At 47.8% G+C, this 24,403-nt stretch overlaps 2 protein-coding genes across 2 annotated transcripts; one reads left to right on the top strand and one right to left on the bottom strand.

Moving 5' to 3' along the window:
* Positions 1–1,125: 1,125 nt before the first annotated feature.
* Positions 1,126–4,519, bottom strand: NOXO1 (NADPH oxidase organizer 1). Its single transcript, XM_071814980.1, has 8 exons — positions 4,469–4,519; positions 3,945–4,025; positions 3,758–3,833; positions 3,102–3,282; positions 2,674–2,867; positions 2,335–2,448; positions 1,986–2,103; positions 1,126–1,765 (listed from the first exon to the last, which is right to left on the bottom strand). Exons 1-8 carry the CDS (start codon positions 4,487–4,489, stop codon positions 1,126–1,128), a joined length of 1,425 nt encoding a protein of 474 aa, XP_071671081.1. The 5' UTR covers positions 4,490–4,519.
* A 10,238-nt stretch (positions 4,520–14,757) lies between these two features.
* Positions 14,758–19,487, top strand: GFER (growth factor, augmenter of liver regeneration). The gene is made up of 3 exons (XM_065851100.2): positions 14,758–14,982; positions 15,437–15,648; positions 16,473–19,487. Exons 1-3 carry the CDS (start codon positions 14,776–14,778, stop codon positions 16,633–16,635), a joined length of 582 nt encoding a protein of 193 aa, XP_065707172.2. The 5' UTR covers positions 14,758–14,775; the 3' UTR covers positions 16,636–19,487.
* Positions 19,488–24,403: the final 4,916 nt, after the last annotated feature.

Below are 24,403 nucleotides of genomic sequence, written 5' to 3'. Positions count from 1 at the left end.
GCCAAACGCAGCCCGGGTCAAGGCAGATCTCTCACCTGTTAGTGCCTGGCAGGGAGATAAGCACAGTTTCAATTCTGCAGCTAGCAAATCTTTAAAGTATAAAAATCAAGCAGTCTTTGTAGGTATTTACATGTGTTTTATTTCAGAAACAAAAATGTATAAAATTTAAATGTAAAAATGTCACAAGTTGGTTAAATTGCTTGTTTCAGAAAAAATTAATAGATACCTGGGAGAATAATTAAAACTAAAGGTAGCAATCTATATAAAAGTTGACTTTTGCTATAATTTTCAAATTCAGTTCTAGCAAACAAATTTAGGATGAGAATTGCCCTCGGTTTCAGTAACTATCACACCCCTGGAAAGGGGAATGTTTTCTTCGTAAAAATGAGCTCTGTTCCCTTTACCCAGCTGGGAGACAGCCTGTCCTACAACCACAGTGTTTCTGAAGGGAACAGTCAGAGGTGAAGCTCCTGGCTCACAGGTTTTTGTTTGTTCTCACAGCCATTCAGCAGGTCCAGCTGATTCATGTATCTGTCCAGCTCTCCACTAACCTTTACCAAAAAATCCAACCAAAACCCCAAAGAACAAAAATCAAATAATTTTTTAAAATGTATAAACTAGGTGGTTTAGATAAATGACATTCACACAGGTGCATCATCCCACAGCAGTAACTGCAGCTCTGGGTTTCCTGGATGACTCTGTCCCTTCCTGGGTCTGGGTTTCCCTCCGCAGCGCTCGGGAGTAATGCAAGAACTGCTATGAAGTGTCCGCATATCACATCGCAGGGGAAAACCTGCCCAAGGGAGTACGAACTGAATCCCTCGTCACCTCGAGACGACACGGGAGCTGCCAGACCCGCAACTGCTGCGACTCCCCTCAGCAGCACACTCCAGTTCAACCACTAAACCCTCCGCTGAACTCCAGTAAAGCCCGTCCTGACCCGCAACCTCCCTGGGGAAGCCACTGCTCGAGTCGGTGTTCCCCAGGGAAGCGATGTTTGCACGTGTGTCCCTGGAAAGTGACAGTCCCAAGCCCTGACGCTGCCCACAGACATTGGTGAGGAGGGTGCCCGGTGCACAGTCACAGTGCTGGCCCAGGGCTGGGTCCTTGTCCCCCCTGGGGACACTAGTGGACATTGGGCAGGGGGAGCAGAGCCTGGAGGGCCGGGCGGGAGGACGACTGCTGCACAGCTCGTTTGGTGATGGTGCTGCACTTCTGGAGGATCTCGTGGGCTGAGGGACGCGCAGGCACCTTGGGGACACAAGCGGCCAAGTCGGGGTCAGGGAGGGAGCAGCTGAGATCCGCTGTGGATGACTCCACAAAGCCAGAGTCCTTCCTGTCCTCGTGGGTGAGGTGTGGAGGCTTGGTGCTGTGCATGGCTGAGTTGTGGCCCTGGGGAGAGCTCCTGCCCTGCTCCACCTCAGGCAGAGATCGGGACAAAGCGGGTTTCCAGCCCAGCCGGCCGTCCTGCTCGCTGCCGCTCCCCGAGCTGAGGGATGAGCTGTCCAACTCCAGGTCTGGGGTGGAGCTGACCCTGGGCAGAGACCTCGATCTGCTCCTCAGAGAGTTCCCATCCTCGATCTGCTCAGGGGAAGAGCAGACCTGGACCCTGCGCTGTCCCACGGGTGACGGAGCCATCGGGAAGGAGCAGAGGTTGGGGGTGGAGGTGTTGAGCCCAGAGTTCATGATGCTCTGGAGCTTGTGGTGGGGATTCTTGTAGGGCTGGAGGCACATGGAGGGCAGGTACCCGGTACAGTTGTTGTAGCTGAGGAGAAAGGATGAAAAGCAAGTCTGAAAAGAGTTTCGAGCACCCGGGTGAGGACTTGGCCCGGGCAGCGCATGGGGCAGGAGGAACGGGGAACCGCTCTCGCCAAGGACAGTCAGCTCAGGGGGCTCCTCTACACCCTGACTGGGGAGAGTGGGCAAGAAGCACCTGCAGCTGGTAACCGGCTCCCTCAGGAATGAGAGCTTCAGAAAATCCTTACCGGATCAGCCACCAGCCGTTGTCGGATTTCCTGACCACCTCCACCACGATGCCGTTGTTCAGTGAGAGCTCGTCTGCCTTCTGAGCCTCGTAGGCCCGCACAACAAAGAACAGGCTGCCTGCAGAGAGAGGGAAGTTGGGTTTGTTTTGCAGAGAAAATGTCCCCATCCCTGTGACAGAGCAGAGGAGTGAGCGAGAGATGTAGAGCTGGTATCCCTGGAGTCATTTGCACAGGTGATAAGAAGAGTCACAGCCCCAGAGATCCAAGCAGTGGTTAAAGCGGTGAGTTTTTCACAGAACTCATAGTTTTGAAGGAGGAATGTGGTGTCCCAGGGATCAGACAGACTTACCCTCCTCGTTGGGGCTCAGGGCGTTCTGGATGTCCCTGTGGATGTCGATCTCCTCCAGGTAGGAGGCTGGGAACCACGCAATCTGCTTGTCTGCATTTTCTACCAGCCACCACCCTGCAGCAAACAGGAAAAAAGAAAAGGTTGTAACAGCCTGCAAGTAGACACATGACCTTAATCCCCTGAGAATATCGTTCTTTCCTCACATGTAAATCCAGGTGAACGCAGGGCATACAATACCAACACCCCGCACACCCGCGATGCTCCAACCTGGCATTTGCCAAGCTGTGAATCAATCTGCACCGTCCATCCCCGAAACTGGAGAATTCCCGTCACACGTACCCGTCACGTCCTTGATTAATACTTCAACAATTTCCTTCGTAGCGACTTTGAAAGGCTTGTTCTTGGTGTCCTTGGTTTCAAAGGGCTCGATGCAGCGGTAGCTCTGGGATGCCTGGGGATGGGTGATATGGGAGAGTTGCTGCTTGGACCGGCTCTGCTTTTCGCCTCCCATTTCTGAGGGCATGATAACGACACTGAAAAGTAAAGTTTCAGATTGGTTTATGGAAAACTCGCACAGAAGGTTGAATTTAGTATTAATTTTGGTAAAATCGTCTATGCTGTAGGCTAAGAAACAACATAAACATGCATTAAAGCATTCAGGAGAACCTCCCTGGCATTAACTGTCGTTTCCTGTCTACCCTTATTCTATAACATTTCTGTTTCGCGAAGACACATACAAAGAAAGAAATACAGGTATGTCTTCGTACCTGTTTTCAGGAAAGGAGGGATCCAGGTCTTGGGTCTGTGCCTTGAAAAACTGAATCACATCTTCCCCCTGGGAGATTTTAGGGTCCGTTTTCAGCAGCTCCTGGGAATACGTTTCCAGCAGTTTCAGAACCTCCAGGCACCTGTTCGGCTTCCTGCTCTTCCTCTGCTTCACGTTTGCATCTTTACAATAACAAGCAAAGTCAGTGTAAGGCACAGTGGATCTGGGTGCCCTGAGAGCAGCATCTTCTGCCTGAACAGGGGTGTGTCCTCACCCCCCACCCTTCCCCGCACAAATACAAACTAAATAGCCAAGGCAGAAGCTGCCTCAACCTCCCTGGCATTTTTAATAGTGCCTGGTACAATTTTTGAATAGCTGAGATTTTTCTTTATTCACATTTAAATGTTGCAAGGAGCTCTGGGCCAATATTTAAAGTGTAATGTTAGTTTACCAAGTGCAATTATCTATTTAAGTCTTTCAGAGTTGTTTTATGTCTGTAATAAACCCAGGCACACCGATGTAACCCGCAGGACCACGGAGCTGTTAATCTGTGCCAGGGCAGGTCAGACTCAGAGACCGGAACTTGTGTCACCAGTTCTGACTGTCCCCGACTGCTCTCTCGTGGTGTTTGGTCTGTCAGAGTTTTGTTCTCCTCACCTTTAAACCTGGGAATTGTTCGGTCTGATCTCCTGATTGAGCCGCTCTCGATGGGGAATTTTCTCTTCAGCTCTTTCTACAAGGGGAGAAGGAGAGAATTGTGAAGTTCCACAGCCCTGACACACGGTTGGGCTCCAGCCCCCTCCCCAGGACAGGAATCCTGTTCCCAGGGACATAATTCACTTACATGGAATCTCTTGAAGTCTTCAAATGTCCGGTAGATGAGGATGTTGTTCTGATCTGACCAAGACACAAACATCATGTAGTTCTGGAAAAATGAAAGGGAAAAAAATACATTTTTTAAAATTGCAGTGTTCAATACTGGATGATTTCAAGCAATCAGCATTTGCCAGGACCTGAGATTTAGTTCTGGTTTTGGGCTGTGAGACTATCACATTAAAAAATGGAATTAATAATTAGACCTACAAAAATATTTCCTTAATTTTAGGGCCCCAAATGGACAACCATTGTTGAAACCAGAATTTTATGACACTGTGAACAGAAAGACAGCAGAATCCAAGACAACTGTTTTGTTGTCATAGTAAACCCATTAAAACACAAGTCCAAGAGATGCCCGGTCCTGGATCGCAAGGCTCTAATCCCAGTGCTGCGGGGGAATGAGCAATCATACCCCTGGGTGAGTAACCCAAAAAGTCCTCTAGTTTCCCAATTTGCAAATAATATTTAAGGAGAAAAATTAAATTAAAGTACCTTCTGCTTTCTGCATTGCATCAAGCCCACAGCTTTCACATCCACCGGATACCTGCTGCAGCTCATCCTCCCTGTTCCTCTGTCCCCGGGGCAGCTGGAGGCCGAGCAGGGATGTGCGATGGCGTGCGATGATGTGCGATGATGTGAGATGCAGCTCCGCACACGACGCCCGTGGTTAAATGCTCCAGCACGGGAGGCAGGACCCGGGCGTTCCTGCGCTTCCTCCTCCGCCCAGTCGCCCTGGCAGAAATTCCGGAATTTGGCAAACTACCGCATGCCTTTTACCTACTCCACTGCTTCTAACATGCAAATCTGTCCGGGTGCAGGTGATGGGGGCAGAGTCCAGAGCTGAGGAGATGAAGCATGTTATCTCATCCTCACTAGAATAACGAGCCCGGGCTGGTTTATTGTCCCCCGGTGTCGGGGGTCAGTGGGGCAGCAGCTCTGGGACTGGATGTGTTGTGTTTGTGGTGACATTGCACTGACCTGCCCAGCGGAGCTGCTGCAGCTTGGGCTGCCCCCACGCCAGTCCCGAAAACTGGTTAAAAACACAGCTTCTGGTAAAGCGCAAATCAGGCACAACTGATGTGTGTGCTGGCTGTTAGAAATCTCTTCACTGCTTTGTCCCATCTCTAAGATACTTTAAATGGATTTCTGGGAGCTATAGCAATATTTGCACACTCTCAAGAAGTCAGTGGGAGATGCTGATGCCAATGTTGCCAGAGCAAAGCACGAACTAACGCATCACCCAGGGCGTAACTGAAAAATGTCCCAAAGCTTCTCAGGTGTAAATGTGGAATGAAGACCCAGGTCCCAGCGCCCTGTCCCACATTGAGTGGAGTGTCTGTGCCCCCCCGGGGTGACCAGCAGCTCCTCACAGGAACCAGCTCCTCGCTGGACCCATCATTGCAGCCCTGGACAGCCCAGCCATGCACTGAACTGCGCCTTGTGCCTCAGGTTACAACTTGGCATCCCTGTGATCAAAGCGCCTTCTCCATCCTCCCTCCCTTCTTCTTTGATGAAGTCTAAATTGGATCATTATCGTTATTGGAGCCCAGAGGCTCAGCCCTGCCTTCCCTTTCATTTTCCAGTTACACCTGGCTGCCGAAACCCCTCAGCAACAGCTGCAGGGGATTTTTCATCTACCAAACAATGCCCCAGGAGCTGAACAGGAGGCCAGACAAGATTCCTTCTGGATGGCCAGAGAACACAGTATCTTTGGCTTCATGAGCATGTGAGGCTGCTCCTGCACCCCAGGGCAGCAGTTTCTGAGAACAAATGAAGTGGTTTTGTTGCAGTTTGAGCTATTGCTGCTGGATACCTGTCCTCCGTGGGGAAGGGGAAAACTGTTGGTCCCGTGCATGGGTTCAGTGGGAAAACCCCTTCGATGGCATCTCCAGGGCATTTCCTGGCATGGGACCAGATTGAGCTGCCCCAGGGGAAGATGATGCAAAGCAGCTCAGTGTCCTCACCAGCCCGAAATCGGCCCCTCCATCCCGCTACTCACACAGCGTCCAGCAAAAGCACATGCTCATAAATCCACCTGGTTCAGAAGGCAGAGGTTTATGGAGAAAGAAAGTCGCAGTTCCACATCAGCAGGTACCAAGGGAGTCGGTGAGAACAGGGAGAGCAGGAAGCAGCCCTGGTTTTGTCAGTTCCAAAGGCTTTGCCATATTTTGCCATTCTCAGGGAATTAAAGCAGAAGGGGGACGTGGAAAACATATAATGAAAAGTCACAACAGGATGATGAAACTACGCAGAGGTGGGCAAGTGAAGAGCCACCCGTGTGGTTTGGAGGGACGATTTTCTGGGGGAGATTAGTTAGCGACAAGGATCTCAGACTAAGTAAAGTATGAGCAGAACCACTCAAAACTCGATAATTAGTTATTGAGAAAGCCTATTGCAGCAGTGAAGGTCACCGCGATGCACAGCCAAGGTACAGGTGGGTAACTGGGTAGAAGAGGCCATTAATTCCACTTGTTTCCTGGCTATATCTGAGCACACATAAAAAAAAACAAACCAAAACCTAACCAAAATGTCCTTTTCGTTACATTGGCATGTTTACTTTGTGTCTTCCGCTAATTCTATACCACCCTGCCATAAACCGGTACCTCCTTATGTGTAATTCTTAATGGAAGGGTAGGAGTGGTGTGCCCAGGAAAGGTAAAACTCCACACGTATCACTGAGTGCTGCTGTTTCATCATCAGTGCCTATTTACATAGTTTCTGAGAACAGCAGTTGCTTTTTTCTTTAATCTTTTACAAGGTACGAGGGAGATAATAAATTAACAAGTGATATATAGGAGCGGACTGTCCAGCTTTCGCAAGACTGAGGAAATACGAGTTTTCCTTCCTAATAACTGCAGTCGTTTTGCAACCTGCTCCAAGAAAGCCATGTGCACCTCGCCGAGCTGGAACTCCGGGTCCTGCCGCCCCAGGAACATCCCTGTCACCATCATGCTTTGGGGACACAAAATCCTGTTTGTGTCACAGCCAGTGACTAAGTCACTGCAGAGTCCCTGCCCCAAATTGCCCATGGGCTGAAGGACAGGGTGCGACATCCTGTGGCTCCTGGGAGTCCCTGTGGCAGCTTGAGCTCCACTATTTACTTCACAGGACAAGCTTTCCTTCAGCGAGTGTAAAATGTCCATGGCAAATCAACACTGAGGTTCTGGTTTTCATTTCAGTATGGATCAAGAATAACTTAATCCAGTGTGTTTAAGCAGATCAGAGTAGCCACAGCGGGATGAGTGCCTGGGCCAACCCTTCCCTGCGTCCACCCGGAGCCACAAGTGGAGGCCGAGCACTTGGGGGGGCCAAAGGCTCCACCGGCTCCACCACAGCCGTTTTCCCAGTCCAACAAGCAATGCTCTTCTCCCAGACTCTCATACATGGAAAAGAGAAGGAGCCGTGCTATGAACAGCCTTTACCACGTCCACAAGTCGGGTCCAGGCTGGTTGGTGACCTGGACATGTCTGGGACTCTGCATCACACGTTTCTTTAATACACCCAGCACAGGAGAAGCTGCTGCTGGTCAGACTCACTGACCGGGAAAAAGCAAAGAGAGAAAACATCCTCAAACCACCTGTGAGACCCCACGGCTGCGAGAAAGAGAGATGGAAAGAGCCATGGGCAGCGCCAAGGGGCCCTGGGCTGGAGCGGTGCCAAGGAGAGCTCCATCCTTCCCATCACTCTTGGATCAAAACCTGCCCTTCGCTGTCCTTGGAGGTCACCTGTGATAATACACGACCTATCAGCACCTCTAATGAAAAGCCCAGCTGCTAAAAGCTGATTTTAAGAGTACAAAGAGGTTTTAGACTTCCAATAAATAAATGAGCCCTTATTTAAAATTTTTTTAAAAATGAAAAAATAAAATCAGACACAGGAGTTGACAAAAATATCCTTCAATTCATGAACAAAGGAAGCACTTGAACTTTCACACAGGTTGGGATGAGAGATTTTGCAATATCTCATCCAATAGAAGGTCTTTCATTTTCTCCTAATTTCAACAGCTGCTGCAGGCGCCGGAGCATTTTTTGGTGACCAGAGATTCTGAGTCAGAGAGACCCTGAGCACCCGCAGCAACTCAGACGTAAAAACCCTCAGACCTGCAGTGCAGACCCGCAGGAGGAGAAGGCCCGTCTGCAGGGGTTCTGTAGCTGCTCAGAGCTGGATTTATTTAATGAAAGACGCATTCTTTCATGAACAAACCTCAAATATGAGGTTCTCAGGGACATGGTTTAGTGATGGACTTGACGGTGCCAGGTTAATGGTTGGACTCAATGCTCTTAAAGGCCTTTTCTAACCAAAATGATTTTATAATTCCATAAACTCCCTCAAAGCTCGCACCGGCCGGCTGAGAGCGGTAAAAGCCACAGAGCAATCTTGCCTTGAAATGCCCTGGGGATGCAGCCGCCCAACCCGGGGAGAAATCAGCTTTTCCCGTGGGGTTTACTGGCTGCCTCTGTTTACTGAGCACTTGTTGCAACAATTTCATAGCTCTTTTGCAGAAGCGGCATGCTTTTCTAAGGTTTTGCAAAGTACAAAAGCATGATTCAAGAAGAAAATTTCCAGGAAGGGTGAGAATGTAACTTAAGCCGCTGCAAGAGAAAGTTTACTGCATCTTTTCCTAGAGCCAAAAGAAAAGAAGGTGTCTGATGAGTACATTGTGTGCCTTGGGGCCAACGCGGCGTGCCCGTGGTGTGACCCGCTGCGGGATGTGACAGGAGATGGATGGGTTGAGTTTCCAAGGGGTTTCAAGCCCTGGGGAGAAAATTCCAGCAACACAACCTGTGCACCAGTGGCGAGCAAAACAAGCACCCGTGAACAGGTAGAAATAGTTTTCACTTGGGTAAAATCTACTCTTACTTTGTGCTAAATATAGCACAATCTGATCAGAGACAAGCCTTTTGTATTCCTCCCAGATTAGTCAGTAAATGCTTGTCCTGTCCTTGCCCTTTCCTCATTCCCCATTGCCATCGACAAGCGGAATATGCAAAGTGCTTTATCTCTGCTGGGGTTTCCACCAGTGCTGTGAGCTCAAGTGAAAAGTTCACGTTTATTTCAGAGCAAAGACAAAACCTGTGTTCCTCCCACAAAACAATATTTAATCTTCACTCAAAATCCTGGCAGGAAAAGAGTAACGTGGAAGGAGAACTGTTGTTTCATCAAATCACAGAATGTCCCTCTGATGTTGGGGACCGCAGGGCTGAACGCAGGACTTCAATAATGTTTAATTCTTAACAATTCGACATGTTCTTATAGCAACTATTATCTGAGAAAAATCTCATCCTCCACCACTGATTGAGACTTACTGTTGTCCATTTGTTTTGATTTACTTCTAGAAAAAGGAATCACCCCAAAATGAGGGAGATCTGCATAGGGATGAGGAAAACCAGAAAGCACCAGGTACAGGCGGCATGCATGGGACAAGCGATTTTATTAATAAAAGCACAGCACTCATAACAACAGGGTCATTAACTTTTAGGAAACAAAAATGAGAGTCTCTGATAAGGAAGGACACACAAAATCCACATGGGAAGCAGCATGCTACATTTTTTTAATGAACTTCAAATAGCATCTTTGTGCTAAATCAAAGGGTCCCTTTGTGCAGACAGAGCACAACCCAAATCTCATAGCATCAGCTGTACCAGCCTGCAGGAGGTAATTTGGTTTTCTCCCTATCCTTGCCATTGCAAATAAATACACTGCTACTTTGGAATTCTTGTTTTAATCAGCAAGAAGATCCACACACAAAACCAGCACAAACTTTTAAATAACCTACTGCAGGCTCTGGGTATTGACCCCCAGATCTGAGCAAAGCAAAATCTTGGTATAGTCTGCGCAAAATCTTACAGCTCAGGCTGTTTTAAACAGATTTTAATAGCTCTGAACAAATCCAAACCGAGCTCAACCTCTCACCCAGTCACTGGTAGCGAATTGGGAGATAAATTCACGCCTTGGGAAATTTTGCAGGTGATGAGTTTCTTGTATACAAACAAAACTGTTCAATCTGATTCACATACCTGGAAATAAGCATTATTGTTTTTCTGCTGCTATTTCCTAGTTGACTGTAATTTCACAAACAACTGTACAACTAATTCCTGATGCTTTGTAACTGGTTGGACTTTAGACTCATACCCTTACACGTAGATACAAATCAGCTTCCTGTTGGTTTATTCCCTAGGAGAGGGAAAAACTTATATTCAAATGGAACTATCTATAAAACCACCGCAAAAAACAAGGTAGGAATCCTGAGAGGTATAGGTTAAAATTTTCCAAAGACCTTCAAATAAGTTAATGAAAAGTGAGTGACATCAAGGTTCCCAAATGAAACAAAAATATTTTAAAATATGATTCCTTGTTCTCTAGTGAAAATCTAAATGTTTATTGCAGGAACGGAGAGCAACGCGTGTCAGCGGGCAGCTCACTGGCCCTGTCGGTTCTTGCATTTCCACACAATCCCGTCGCATCCTACGAAGTGGCTGTGCAGGTTGCAGCAAGAGTTGTGTCCGCTCTCTGCTAGTCAAGCCAATTATCTTGGAAAATTAGCAGCCTTTCTGTAGATATAATTCTATTTGTACACAAATATGCCTCCTGCTGTAACCTGGAGTCTCACTGCTGGGAAAGGAGCTGTGTGAAGCCTCTTTGGGGCCTCTTTTATTTGGGGTCACCCCTCCTTGGGGTCTCCTCTACTTGAGGTCTCCCCTCCTTTGGATCTCCTGTCCTTGGGATCTCCCCTCTCTGGGGTCTCCCCTCCTTGGGGTCTCCCCTCCTTTGCTCAGGAACTGCATTTAAGCCCAGCCTTTAGTCCTCACCCAAAGCCCACTCTGCGTTGTGCATTTTGCCCAAACTGACTCAACTTTCTGGCCACAGTGCCCGAAGGACCAGGGGAGTGTCTGTGCACAGCAGGGTGTCTGTCCCCATGGGGGTGTCTGTCCTCATGGGGGTGTCGTCTGTCCCCAGCTGCCACCCTGGCACCACAGAGCGAGCAGGAGGATGCACATCTGGCCTCAAACACAAGGCATCTCCCGTTGCCAGCCCGTTTCTTCTTCTCCCCTTGTGCACCCACTCTCAGCCACCAGTTCAATAGCTCTCATTTAGCAAGTGCCCAAGATAAAAGCAGGACATCAAACAGCAGTTCTTTCTCTCAGAAAGGCAAACACATCCTGCTCGTTTTCTCAAGCGCAAGTTTTACTAACACTTCCTGGTTATTCCTATCATCACCGTCCTGCGCGTTATTACCCTGTTCCAGTCACGGATTAAGTGGCTGTTATGAAGAGGCACCCAGTCAGTAGATGTAGCAAGGTGGGTCTTGCAGACATAAATAACTGGAAAATGGGTGTTCTGTTGCCAGCCCCAGCTGGGCAGGACGGGATGGAGCTGGGCTCTGCTTCCTGACCTGGGGAGCAGCCACTCTTAGGGACACTCCAGTGTCACATGGTGCCGGTGAGGGACACGTGGTTGGACACCAGCACCCATGGGACCCTCCACGGGCCACCCGCCTGCTCCTGCCAGGACGTGACAGAAAGGCTGTCCAAGGGAGAGCAGGAATCACAGAATCCTTTTGGTTGGAAAAGACCTTCAATATCACCAAGTCCAACTGTTACCCCACCCCTCGCACTGTCCCATGTCCCTGAGAACGTCATCTCCATGTCTGTTCAACCCCTCCAGGGATGGTGACTCCAGCACTGCCCTGGGCAGCCTGTTCCAATGCCCAACAGCCCTTCGGGGAAGAAATTGTTCCCAAGATCCAACCTCAACCTCCCCTGGTGCAACTTGAGGCCGTTTCCTCTGGTCCTGGTGCTTGTTCCTGGGGAGCAGAGCCCAACCCGCCCTGGCTCCAAGCTCCTTTCAGGCAGTTCAGAGATCAGAAGGTCTCCCCTCAGCTCCTGTTCTCCAGCTGAACCCCCCAGGTCCCTCAGCGGCTCCCATCACACTTGTGCTCCAGCCCCTTCCCCAGCTCCGTTCCCTTCTCTCAGGTCGATCCAGCACCTCAAGTGCTTTCTTGTCCTGAGAGACCCAAAACTGACCCCAGCTGCTACCCTCTCCTCTGCACCGCGCTCCTGACTTTGGATGGAATTCTTTAGGCTCTGCACTTGGATTCAGTTAGAGACAGGAAAGTGGATTTCCTTGCTCTGATTCAAATCTGAGCATCTCTCCATTTTTTTCTATTCACCTGCTTTGAAACAATATGATGCTGGCGGTGGGGGCAAGCAGAGAAAACTGGGAGCTGATTTTCCTAAAGAACCAGTTCTGCCCTTACAGCCAACCAGGAAAGGGGCAGGGTTATGAACTTTTTTATTTTAAATAAATATAAAACATGCTTATATTTTAACTAACTCAATAAACGAAACCACTAATGAGGAAACAGAGTGTTAACAGCCAAACAAGGAGATTGCTTTGACTTAGAAACATCTCTGCAACTATTTAATTGCTTGAAGGCTCAGCAATAAAACACTCCAGGAAATTCCCTGGGTCTCTCTTCCAGACACCAGCAAACCTTTCTTTCCTGAATTCAAAAGAAGAGTGAGATCATCAACGTCATTTAAATATTTACTGGTGGGTAAGGAAAACAAACATAAAGAATGTCTTTTCCCCTACTTAATCTTCCTGTGTGAAATTTAGACATATAGTTGTCTATAACCTTAAACAAATATATAGTTATCTATAACTTTAAACAAAGCCATTTCAGCAGTTCCTAGAAGTTACTTATTTCTCTTCTCCCTCCCTCACACATATTAGCAAATAAAAGTTCCCATGAAATTGCAAATAAAAAAAAACATGAGGCACTGGTAAACAGGAGGTCCAGAGGTAGAGATTCAGGTCAGCAGCTCAGAGCTACATAGACCAGGAAACAGACGAACCATTTCCACGTAAAGATTTGAAATCTTTTGGAAGGCAAGTCTTTGACGCATTTCTCTAAAACGATGCATTACCTACTAAACATTTTACACCACGCTGTGTTAAATATATTAGGTGATAACAGCTGAAAATGAGCACTATTTTGCCAGCAACTTTCCTAGCAACTGTGCCTCTGTGGAACTGGTGGCACGACAGCACTTAACATCAGGCAAAAGACTCAAGATGCATTTCAAACCACCTGGAAAGAACCAGGTGTGGAGTAGGAGCCAAGGAGAAGTGTCCCAGGCCACAACAGCCCCAAGGGACATGAACAGGACTGGTACTGCATGAAGGGGAAGAGGAGGAGGGAGGGGAGGCAGAACCCCATCCCAGCCACAATATGGGATTTCTTACAATGATATTTTGGTGCACCTCCACCCCGGCCATACATTTGTTTGCATTAAACAAAATAATCATATTTTTCACTTGGCATGAAGAGGTGAAAAGTGGAAGTGGATGCAAAATTCACATTCTAGAGTGCATTGTGCACAGTGGGTGACTTATCCTGTGGCCTCAAAACCTCTCACGTCAAGGCAAAAAGAAGGAGAAGCCCAAGGCTGTGTTGCCCTCCAACTTTTCATCCTCTCAACCCCCATCAAGGCCAGTAGCAGAACACACTCCAGGCAGTCGCACCCGAATTAGCCAAAAGCTTTATTTGCGCTGTCAGCACAGTGCCAAGCTGCAGCAATTCAACCTTTCCACAGGATAGGAGACCGGGCTGTGGAGCCGATGCTGCGCTGAAGCATCGCCTGGGATCTGGATCAGCGTCCTCAGGTGCTCACAAGGCTGTGGCCAACCAGGAGAGGACATAAAGCTGTGAAATGTCCATGTACGAGCAAGGAGTTGGGCAAGACCTGGGGTCTCCTTCACCTCCCAGCTCCGGACTCGCTCCTTCGCCATCCCTGCCCCAGTGCAACATGGGCCGGTGCCCTGGGGAAGGGGTCAGCCAACTCTTCCTCAATTAGGGTTTTACAGGCGTGACAGGTGTCAAAACACATGAAGTTTGATATGGGCGTGTTCTACTGCAGGTGCGTGAGTTGGAATCGAGTTGCTCATTTGTTTGTTCTTTAAATCACACTGAGTTGGAGATAACACTGAGGTGAGCTCCGCCACCGCTGGCACGTAGGAGAGATGCGCCGGGCCATGAGATCTGCCCCATACACATATATATATATATATATATATTTATATAGGTGCGAGGTGAACAAATGCTGTTGGGAGGCTCATGTCACTATGGTGTGTGAAGGAAAATGTGCCCTGTTCTTGTCACAAGATTCAAACGCAGAGGCTGCTTCTCTATTCACAAAAAAAAAACCAACACCATAAACACGCACTTTGGAGCACCTTTATTATGAGAAGAGATCAAGAGAGCTGGGACTGTTCAGCTGGAGAAGCTGAGGGATCTTATTTATATCATAAATATCTCCAGGGTGGGTGTCAGAGGGTGGACCAGACTCTGTTCAGTGGGACAGGGTGAGGGGCAATGGGCACAGGCTGAAACACAGGAGGGTCCATCTGAACATGAGGAGAAAGTTCTTTGCTGGGAGGTGCCAGAGCCTGGCCCAGGCTGCCCAGAGCGGGCGTGGAGTCTCCTTCTCTGAGACATTCAAACCCGCCTGGACCGATCTGTGTGATCTGCTCGGTGACCCTGCGTGAGCAGGGGTTGGGCTGGGGGATCCCCAGAGGTGCCTCCAGCCCAACCAGGCTGTCACTCTGTGATTGTGGTGTTTAACGGCGAACGCCCGGGACAAGCCCCCTCACCCAGACCCGGAGAAGCCCCGTCCAGCGCGTCCCTCCCGCCCCTGCCGTGCCCGGCCCCACCGCCCCGCCCGAGGGAACCGGGCGGTTCAAACGGCGCCTCCCGCCGCGGCCGCCCCGTGCCCGGCGTGCATCGCGGCGCCAAGATGGCGGCGCCCAGCGAGGGCCGGACTGGCCGCGGCGCTTCGCCGTTCCCGGGCACCGAGAGCGGCCCTTTCTCTTTCCCTTTCACCGCCCCGCACGGCGCCGCGGGCTCCGGGGCGGAGGAGCCGTCCAAGAAGCCGTGCCGAGCCTGCACAGATTTCAAGAGCTGGCTCCGCGAGCAGAGGAAGCGGGCGGCCCCGGGCGGCGGGGTGAGGCGGCGGCGTTGCTTTGGGGCGGGAGCCTCCGCTGTCACCCCGGGGGCTGTCTCCCCGCTCTCTCCCCGCAGAGCTGGGAGATGGGTCTCCGTGATCCCTCCCGCAGCGTGGTGGGGTTGTGTCCTCTCCCCAGGGTGTAACGGGCCCGGGGGCAGTGCTTCCCTGCTGTGGGAGCGGGAAGCGACCTCCATCTTGGAATCATAGAATCATTTCGGTTAGAAACACCCTCAAGATCATCAAGTCCAACCATTAGCTTAACAGCGTCACTAAACCATGTCCCTAAGAACCTCATCCATGCGTAGAAATGCTTTTAGTTGCCTTTTACAGCAACACCCCGTGTGCAAAGGGGGGCTCTGCTCTTGTCCCCCCATCTCATCCCCCCAACTGCTACGGGGCTGTTTCCCCACCAAGCACCATCACCCCCTCACAACGATCTCTCCTGCTCCAGGACCCGACGGTCGTGGAGGAGAAGGAGCCGCCGCCGGACTGTCCCCTGGACAGCGAGCAGCTGGGCCGCAGCACCTGGGCCTTCCTGCACACCATGGCCGCCTACTACCCCGAGCAGCCCAGCCAAGCCCAGCAGAGCGACATGCGCGACTTCATCCACCTCTTCTCCAAGTTCTACCCCTGCGAGCACTGCGCTGAGGACCTGAGGGAGCGGTGAGTTGTGTCAGTGGGGTTTTTTTTGGTGTCCTGAAGTGCTGGGCTGAAGCATTTGTGTATCAGCAGTTCCTCCTGCCCTTGGGGTTTGTCACTACTGAACTGGTTTCTTCCATTGTTGCGCCAATCAGATACACTTGCTCAGAAAACAAATACCCTTGCTCATGCTGTTGGGTTCTATGCTGCCTCCAAGGCCTCCCTGAGGCGATTTCAGGATTTTCTGGTTCAAACTGGACTAGCGTTCAGTAGTGGAATTAGACTAGGACTTTGCTTTCGGGAAGCAAAGGTTCTACTCCAGAAAATACCTTTTATTGGCAATCTCAGCAGTGGAGGCAAAGGCTGAAATGGGCTGTGATGTTTGATAAAGTTTTCTACTCCTGTTACTGTCAACTTGTTTCTTGAAAGTTTCAACTCCTCTTGTTTGGATAATGAAGCCTAAGTATTGACTTTGCAGGCATCACATGGTAAAACAGCTGCTCAGTATTTTTCATTTATTATTGTGTTTTGTTTTTTTCAATTCAGTGTTTTGATGGACTCGAGTATTTCTTGCTTTTTATCATAGACAAGCTGAGACTCTTGCATCTTTTCCATTTGTAAGACTGGGTACTGAATTAAACAAACTGTTGCAGCCAGTGGTATTTTAAAGTGAAGGTTTGGCCTCTGATAATGACTGATCTCTGTGTGCTCTCTTCTCGGGTCTTTTTGGGACTCATTTTGCAAGAACAGAAAAGGCAACTGGCTGTCGGTGCGCTGTGTGTCTGCTTTGGGAGCTGAAGTTGGTCGCTGTAAAGAGGTGACACTTCTTTCCTCTTCCCCGTTTGCAGATTGCGTACAAACCAGCCTGATACGAGCAACAGAAATAACTTCTCCCAGTGGTTGTGTCTTCTTCACAATGAAGTGAACAGGAAACTGGGGAAATCGGAATTTGACTGCTCTCGTGTGGATGAGCGCTGGCGAGATGGTTGGAAAGATGGTAGTTGTGATTAATCCACAGAGACTGCTGTGGAAATCGGACAGAACAACTCACTCTGGTGTCGTCACTGCAGGGAGATGTGTGAGTCAAAACCTGTGTTTGTGTGTGTGACTGATTGGCTTGTGGAAATAAAGGTAAACCAATTCTAAGAGTAAATTTGAAGATCTTATCCTAATAGTGTTTTGATAAATGATTACATGAATGTGTTACTAGAGGGACTGAGGCCTTACATTTGACACAGGAATTGCCAAAAGCCTGTGAAATTAAGTCACTGACAAACTCACGGAGACTTTTTCATTATGACATTTTCTTGTTTTACGGGCATTTGCTTATTTCTGGGACAAGAATTCCTTTTCCCTAAACACAGCTGTAGAGGGCTGCCCTGTGCCATTTGATGTTTATCTGCAGGCATTATCCTGATGTTTTAGAAAATGCATCTGATTAATTGACTTTTTCATTTCTGTTGTTCCGATAGAGAAAACTCGTGCTGGGTTTTGTACCAAGTCTGTACCCCCAGATCTCTCTTTCTGAGTGCTTTTTGTTAAGCTTGGATCCAGTTCCTTTGATAAAAGGCCTGAAGGTAGATACATTTAATTTAAATATTAAAATCATGGAGCCTGGGTTTCTCATTGTGTGTTTCAACTTATCATGTAAGAGAACATTGTGGAAAGGGAAACTAAAGCAGGGCAAGAAAAAAACCCTCATCTGATGAATGGAACAAAGTGTCACCTGGTGAAATTAAAATGTTTTCAATTGATTGCTAGTTTTCTTTGGATACAGAGGTGGTATAATGAACTACTTATTCCTAAAGCAGATAACGTCTTCACCTCTGCCGTGAACTTTTCTCAGTTGTGAAAATAGCTTGAGACTGACATCTGTAATGAATCACAGAATCATTTTGGTTGGAAAATTCAGCTTTATTTGGCATGCAGTATTTCTGAGATGTCACTTGTGTTTTGAAATTCTTTATTGGTAATTGCTGACCTGGCTGGCGTTCTGGTGTCGTCCCTTAGCTATAAATCTCTCTAGTACAAAAGGACTTTACAAGCCCCACTGAAGTATTGGAGTCCTGCTTAAGACTTGGATGTCAGCTTTACATCACATTTATTGCACAGAGGACTCAAAGGAGTCCCTGCAGTCAGTTCCCTGTGTCAGAACCACTGAGAATATATGCCATGGGTATTTTTCCTATAGGTGTGAATTCCACATTCCAGTGCAATAGCAGCAGAAATGGTTTACACCACAAAGCTTCCTAACACACCTCTCTATAAAAAGAGACAGCTTACCAAAAAAAGTCAAAATCATTTCAAGTTCGTAGATCAGATAAGCGATATTGTGTCCTTATTGCCTTTCTGGCCGTTAAAAGTTTGCAGGAGTTTGCACAAACTGTGGCAATAGCAGCTTTTCTCCTTCTCTACTTCCTGCTGAGGTTTTCTGCTGTGTTTCAGTGAGCTTCCTTATTTCATGCCCCACAGTGTGTTTGTAGATTTACTCTTGCTGATAAAGTGTTCCTTCGAAATGCTAACAGTACTTTTATAATAATACTAGAGTGATGACAGCTCACAACTAGAACTTTGCTCTTCACGCCTGTGTGCATGGGGCTTCTCAGCGTTTAGAGAAGCAATAAGAACTTTGGAAATACATTTTCATATTTTATGGCGTACTCAAGTTCGTTCAAGTTGGAGCTGTTAAAATAGCGTGAGGCAAATTTTATGGACTGGTTATTCATGAAATTTTAATATAGTAACGTTCCCAAACCCAACTGAATGTATCATAAGGTACTTCGTAAAGTGTGCGATCTGACATATGGCTTGAAGATATCATTCAGGTTATTAAAAGTGCTCAGAAAATTTCCCTATTGGCCTATTAGCATGTTGGGTTTCTTAGGACAAATGAATTTAGGCCTTTTTTTTGATAACTAACAATCTCAGTCCTCGCAATGGGTCAGGTTGGTATCGAGTAGTGGGGAGAGGACCAACCCCTCATTTTGTCACGCATGACCTAAATTACCAGGTTCTGTCAGGACAGCTTTATCTGGGGGTGTGAACAGGCTTGCTTATGGACTTGCTTATGCTAAAGGAGGAATTTACTGTTCTTCCTCCCCAGTCTGCCCCTGGCTGTTCTCAGTAACAGTTTCATCACCATGGAGCAGATGGTATTTCTTCCTAATTTGCTTCAGACTAAATGAGGAGGTTGTCACAACACCGGTCTCATCCTTTTTCATCTTAATACTAAAAATGGGTCGGATGGGTGAGTTGCACTTACTTGCGCAAGTGCAAATGCACTTGACCTCTGGAGCCACCGCTGTCTCGTGCTGGCCAGCGGTTGGTGATGGGCACGTGGTGACCTTCCACTGTCCTGCAGCATCTGCACCCATCTGGAGAGTGTGGGGAGGAAAAGAAACATGGATCTTGCTCAAAATCCGGGAGAGCAACTGCAGCAACACCACATTTTTGTCACCTTGTGGTGTCCAGGGAGGTGTGTGCAGAAGGAAAAGCCCTGTCTGCAGCTGGTAGTATGTTATTAGAGCACTTTGTAACTTTACTGAGTGGCCGTTTGATAAAATACCTGCTTGCACTGCATTCTCTCATGTTTGTGGCTTTGCAGAAGAGCTTTGACTTAAATGTTTCTCGGGCATATTGTCACCTCTGTGGACTTGGCTGTGCGGGGAGGTGGGATTTGTTTTGCTGCTCATTTGTACCACAGCTCAAGTTTTAATCTTCTGTGGGAATTTCTATTGAAGATACTTGTATTTGTGTACAGAAAATTGTGAATTCTCTTCTAAATGATTAAATCTAATTTTAAACATAGGTGTATTCAAATTATATTTCCTGTTGATGTAAAAATAATAAAGCAACTGAGTTCATTTCTGGCTTCACTGCTGCATGAGACCTTAGGGGAAGCCATCGGGTGCTGGTGCGTCTCACCATCAGCATGCTGTGTGTTATCACTGGCTGAGCTTGCCAGCTCAGCTGTTGCTGTGGGGTTTGGTGTGTGATCAGACAACATGGGGCTGCAACCGGTCCTTTTCTGTTGTGCTGCTGAATTGACGCAATTCTCTGTGGGCCAGGAAGCTACAAAACTGCAGTGATTTTGTCCAGCAGGTCCTTGCCCATAAGATCAGAGTTTGGTTTCGTGTGGGGACCAGTGGGATTTTTTATGGGGTTCACTTTTTTTTTTTGGTGTGTGTTTCTAACAGCATTAAGGGTTGTGTTACAGTTGGGAGTAGCTCAAATGTTGCTGAGTTTGAGGAGAGTGTTGACCACTGAAGGGCAGTGTTTGCTAACTGCGTATTCACTGCACAACCATGGACATCCCACTGCTTTTTCCAGAAAGGAGGAGCCGGTGCCTGTCGGTACGAGTAGCCCGTGCAAGACAAAGCCCAGGCAGGAGCAGGTGCTGAGCCTGTGGGACCTTATTGAAGAGCTGCTGCTGTGCCACAGGCCAACCGACCTTCCAGCTTCACAAAGCTCTCACTGTTTTCATAGACCAGTTTGCATTCATTGCATTTCAATCCCTGAAAGCAAAGAACAGGCAGCCACGAGGGAATTGTCATCTTTGTGAATGGGAGGTAGAGTTGCTTAAGCAAGGAACGAGTGCAGATGGAGGTGGAAGCGCCGCTGCGTCTTTAACATTTTTCCAGGGATTAGCTGTTCCTTTGCAGCGTGCTACGTGTGAACAGTCTCCTGTTTACAGGAGGGTTCCCAAGAGTCGTTTTGCTTGTGTGTATCTTTTGCTGCAGCCTGTTACAGGCAGTGGGTGATATTTCTTCCCATTGGGAGCTTTACAGGCTTGGAGAGGGTAGAGGTTGGATTTTGCTTTGGGTTTTTTTTTTGCCTCTCCATATGAACATTGAATTTTTTCCATTCCTGGAGTGACTGTCCGGGTTTCTTTGTCTGAATGACAGAGAAGAGCTGGTCATTATTCTGTGTAGACATGATTAAGATTCACTAGAAACCACCAACAAGGTTGGTCTGAAGTCAACTCTTGATTTTGTAGACTAATAGGAAATGAAGCAGATAAAGCAAAACCACAGCATGTAGGCAAATCAGCAGAACACTTCTACAAGTAAAGTTTAACACTGCCTTTTGCCTTCTGTTTGTTCCTGTAATGTGCTTCACAGGGCTGAAGCTATGAGGAAAATTTGCTTTGCATCTTACTCAAGCCAACAGTAGAGGGCAACAGAGCCTGAATTTCCTTGACTTGCCTGTCTCTTTTCTCTGGAATAGCAAAGTGCTCCAGGTATCAAGTGTTTTACCTCATGTTAGTCTGGCCCAAGCTACCAGTAGTGTGAAAAAGTGCATTTTGTGACTGTGCCTTGTGTCTTGCTGTTTAGATGGGGTAAAAGATCTGCAAAGTATATAAGACAAGGTCTATGTGGCTAAAGCATGTTGCTGGGGACTCAAGAGATCAAAATTCAGTTCTTGGTCATAAGCTTCTTGCTGGATTCCAGGTAAGTCACATCATCTCCTGTAGCCACGCTTCCACTTCTGCAAAATGGGGATAAAAAATAGGGGTTTCTGCAGCCTTTGCCTGTATTTCCTATTCAGATTAAAATCTCTTTCAGAGAGGCTGTTTTAGAGTGCTTGTACTGCACAGTCCTGGGCCTGAGATCGTTCAATAAAATCACTCAGATCAGTCCGTCCCACAAGCCTCCTTTATATCACTTTACATCTTTCGAATCTGAGAACCTGTTCAGTGTAGCAATAAATTGTTTCTTATTTTCAGTATACTGCTACAAATACCACATTAATTAATTCCCCCCAGAACTTGCACTGCGGATCTTGCTTTGTTGTGTAACATGAGCAAAACTGACAATAACAAAGGGCTGGAGCTGGGCAAGCTCCTTTGGCAGTGAATCTGGCTGTAGCTCACATGGGAACTGCAGCAGCCTTGCGTGTCGAGGCAGGTTCGAGCTGCTCGGAGGCTGCGGTGTCCGTGTCACCATCAGTTCTGCTCACAGTACTGGACCCGCTGAGCAGCAACACCCAGCAGGTCACAGGTGACACACCCCACAGTCACCTTGTTGGTCAGGCCCTACACGATGTGACTTGGCTGCCGTGACCCTCAGGTCAGTTTGGAAACCAGCTCAGGATCACCTTTCCCTTTTGTCTGCACACCTCTCTGTAGCAGAGTTCCCCCCAGTGACTCAGTCAGATTAGATCACTGGTTTGCCAAAACCCCCAAACTTTTCGTGCTATGAAATATTTTGAGAAGAAGCAAATAATAAGTTCACTAGATGAGATGTCCAGCCTGCAACCGCATCGCTGGAAAGCACTTTGAAACCCTTTGGGGTTTTCGTTCAGTTTGATTTTTATGCAAGTACTGAGACATTAACTCTTCTGTTCTCAGCTGAATTCTGCTACCCAAATCTTCCCCTGCAATTTCAGGTAGTAAAATTTTCTGCATTTGTTTTCAAGCATACTTGTCTTGCGTTTATGCTTGCACAGTAACTGCTGCATCTCAACTGAGAAGTGGTTGTGTTTCAGAAATGGATGAGTGACCAGTTAATAAATTATCTTCCAGGTATTTTTGGATCTCTTAGAGTGGAGGACATGAAGTAGCTTTCTAGCGATAGCATGCTAGGGTATTGCTGCTCAGGAGTCCATTCTCTCTGTGAATGGACACTCTGAATTTCTAAGCACCTCTCGATACTTCCATCAGCTCTTTTTTTCTAGAGACTAATGGCTGAAAAGCAACATTAGCCAAACTCTAATGAATGTCAAGCGAAGCGTTTTGGAGTATCAAGTAAATGAACACATATCAAAGTACTTCTTCAAGCATGCTGCCCCAGGAATGTGAAGAACAAGCCGTTTTACCACCCAAGTCTGGGTGAAAGCAGCATCAGAGCTTGTGGAGCTGCTGAGGTCGGGGCTGTACCTGGTGTTCTGCTGAATTGCTCGGCCCCAGCAGCCTCGCTGTAAACGCATTGTCAAAGCTGCTTGGAGAGCAAGGCAGTTTCACATCACTATTTTATTTTAGAGATACTGAGCAGAAAGTGTGGCTGGTTTTGCCTACCAAATCAGGAGCATCCCACTGCTACCCTATTCCATGGGGAAAATATGGTCAGTCCTGCTGTAAGGAATCATATTAACCCATCTCATTCTTCACTGGGCTTCTTTTGGACCAGGTCCCGATCCCAGCGATGGCAGCGCCGGGGCTGTAATTGGGGTGCAACAGCCTTGGCCATCTGCTCAGAAATTTTTTTGCGAATACGTTCTGCTTCACAGAGCAATGCTCGCAACACTTAAAGTCATTCAGCTAACAACAGATAACCTGGTACGCTTTCATAAATTGGTTGTGTTCAACCATATGCCCTTGAAAAACATCACCACTCTCATTTCTGAGGAACTAGCTGAAACCAGCCCTTAGCTGGGGGCTACAGCAGACTCCAAGAGGCTTTGAAGGAGAAAGCCCCAGTTCTTGTCTTCTCAGGGTTGCCATGTCCACGTACTTACCCCTGGGTAAAAACCTGATTGCTTTTTTATGTTGGAGACAAAGATTAAGAAGTCAGCATAACTATAAGAAGCATGAGGCAAACCCATGATTTCTACCACCCTTAATTAAACTCACATAAAATCTAGGTGCATCTCAGGCACTTGTCTGCGTGCTGCTCTGTTTGCTCCATCACTGAAATCCAGGGGGAGCAGGAAATGCAGACAGAACTTGCTCAAACTGAACAAATGCTCTGGAAAGTGCCATTTCCAAGTGCAGCTCTTTTCCTCCATTTGATGGGGAAGATGCTCAAATGCAATATCCTCTCCCGTTATTGGCTGCTTCTGTGTCTCTGTCCCTTATTTGCAGCAGTAGGAAGTGAAACAGAAATGCAGTTTGCATGTAGGCTACAGATAGCTCCTGTGCTTTATCTGCACGCTGGCAGGGGACAAAAGCGAGCCACAACACAATGTGAAAAATGATTGTGCAAACGTACTGGGCACAGCAGAAGCTGCAGAGATGAACCCTGAAGAAAGAGGACAAGTTTGGAAGCAGGGATTTCTGTGGGGATCTTGCTCTGTGCGTCATGGCCACACCCTGAAGCGTATAAATCATATATCTGTCTGGAAACAGCTGTGATTTGTTCTACAGTAGCATCTAAAAGATTCGGGCAGTATCTTGGTTGTCCAAAATCCGCCTGTCCCAGTCGAGACCGATGAACCAGGGAAGACACTTTAGAAAGGGGGAGCAGAGAGTCAGAAGGATTGAAGCGTCTTTTCCAATGTCACCAGCTGTTGGTTTGCTGAGGGTCTGTCTATTTTTCTGCCTTTTCCATGGGCAGGGCTGCCCCTGCCTCCCTGCGTAACCCTGGGCTGATGGGTACGTGATGGTTTGTTCTCAAAGCATGAAAACCATTTTGGAGGACACTGGAACAGCTGCTTCTAAAGTGCTGAAGTTGTTTGAAAAGCTCACCTATGGTAATCCCTTCAAGTAAATACGGTCTTTGCAATTCAGAGAGGAGCTGGTGATGCTCTTGACACTGGGGTGCAGCCGCTGGCCAGCCTCGTGAGACATCCTGCCAGAAGCAAGTGGGAGGGACCAACCTGGCCATCTCTTCATAACCGTTTCTTTTTTTGCATAGTAAAATGTGATTTCTACTGAGCTGGTGACATTGAGGAACGAAAGACTGAATTCTGCTTTTCCTGCTGAGAGTCAGAAATAGATCTGGAGAGATGATGACTCACCTGTAATTGAGAAAAACTGAATGGCATCATCATGAGCTTTAACAGTTAATTCCTGATTCCACCTGCCAGAAAAGAACAGACCAAGAAAGCTGCAAAAGGCCAA

The sequence above is a fragment of the Patagioenas fasciata genome, chromosome 15 (assembly GCF_037038585.1).
Source record: "Patagioenas fasciata isolate bPatFas1 chromosome 15, bPatFas1.hap1, whole genome shotgun sequence".
Classification (NCBI taxonomy): Eukaryota; Metazoa; Chordata; class Aves; order Columbiformes; family Columbidae; genus Patagioenas; species Patagioenas fasciata.
The sequence above is the reverse complement of the archived record's forward strand: the minus strand, read 5'-3'. Positions and strand labels throughout refer to the sequence as shown.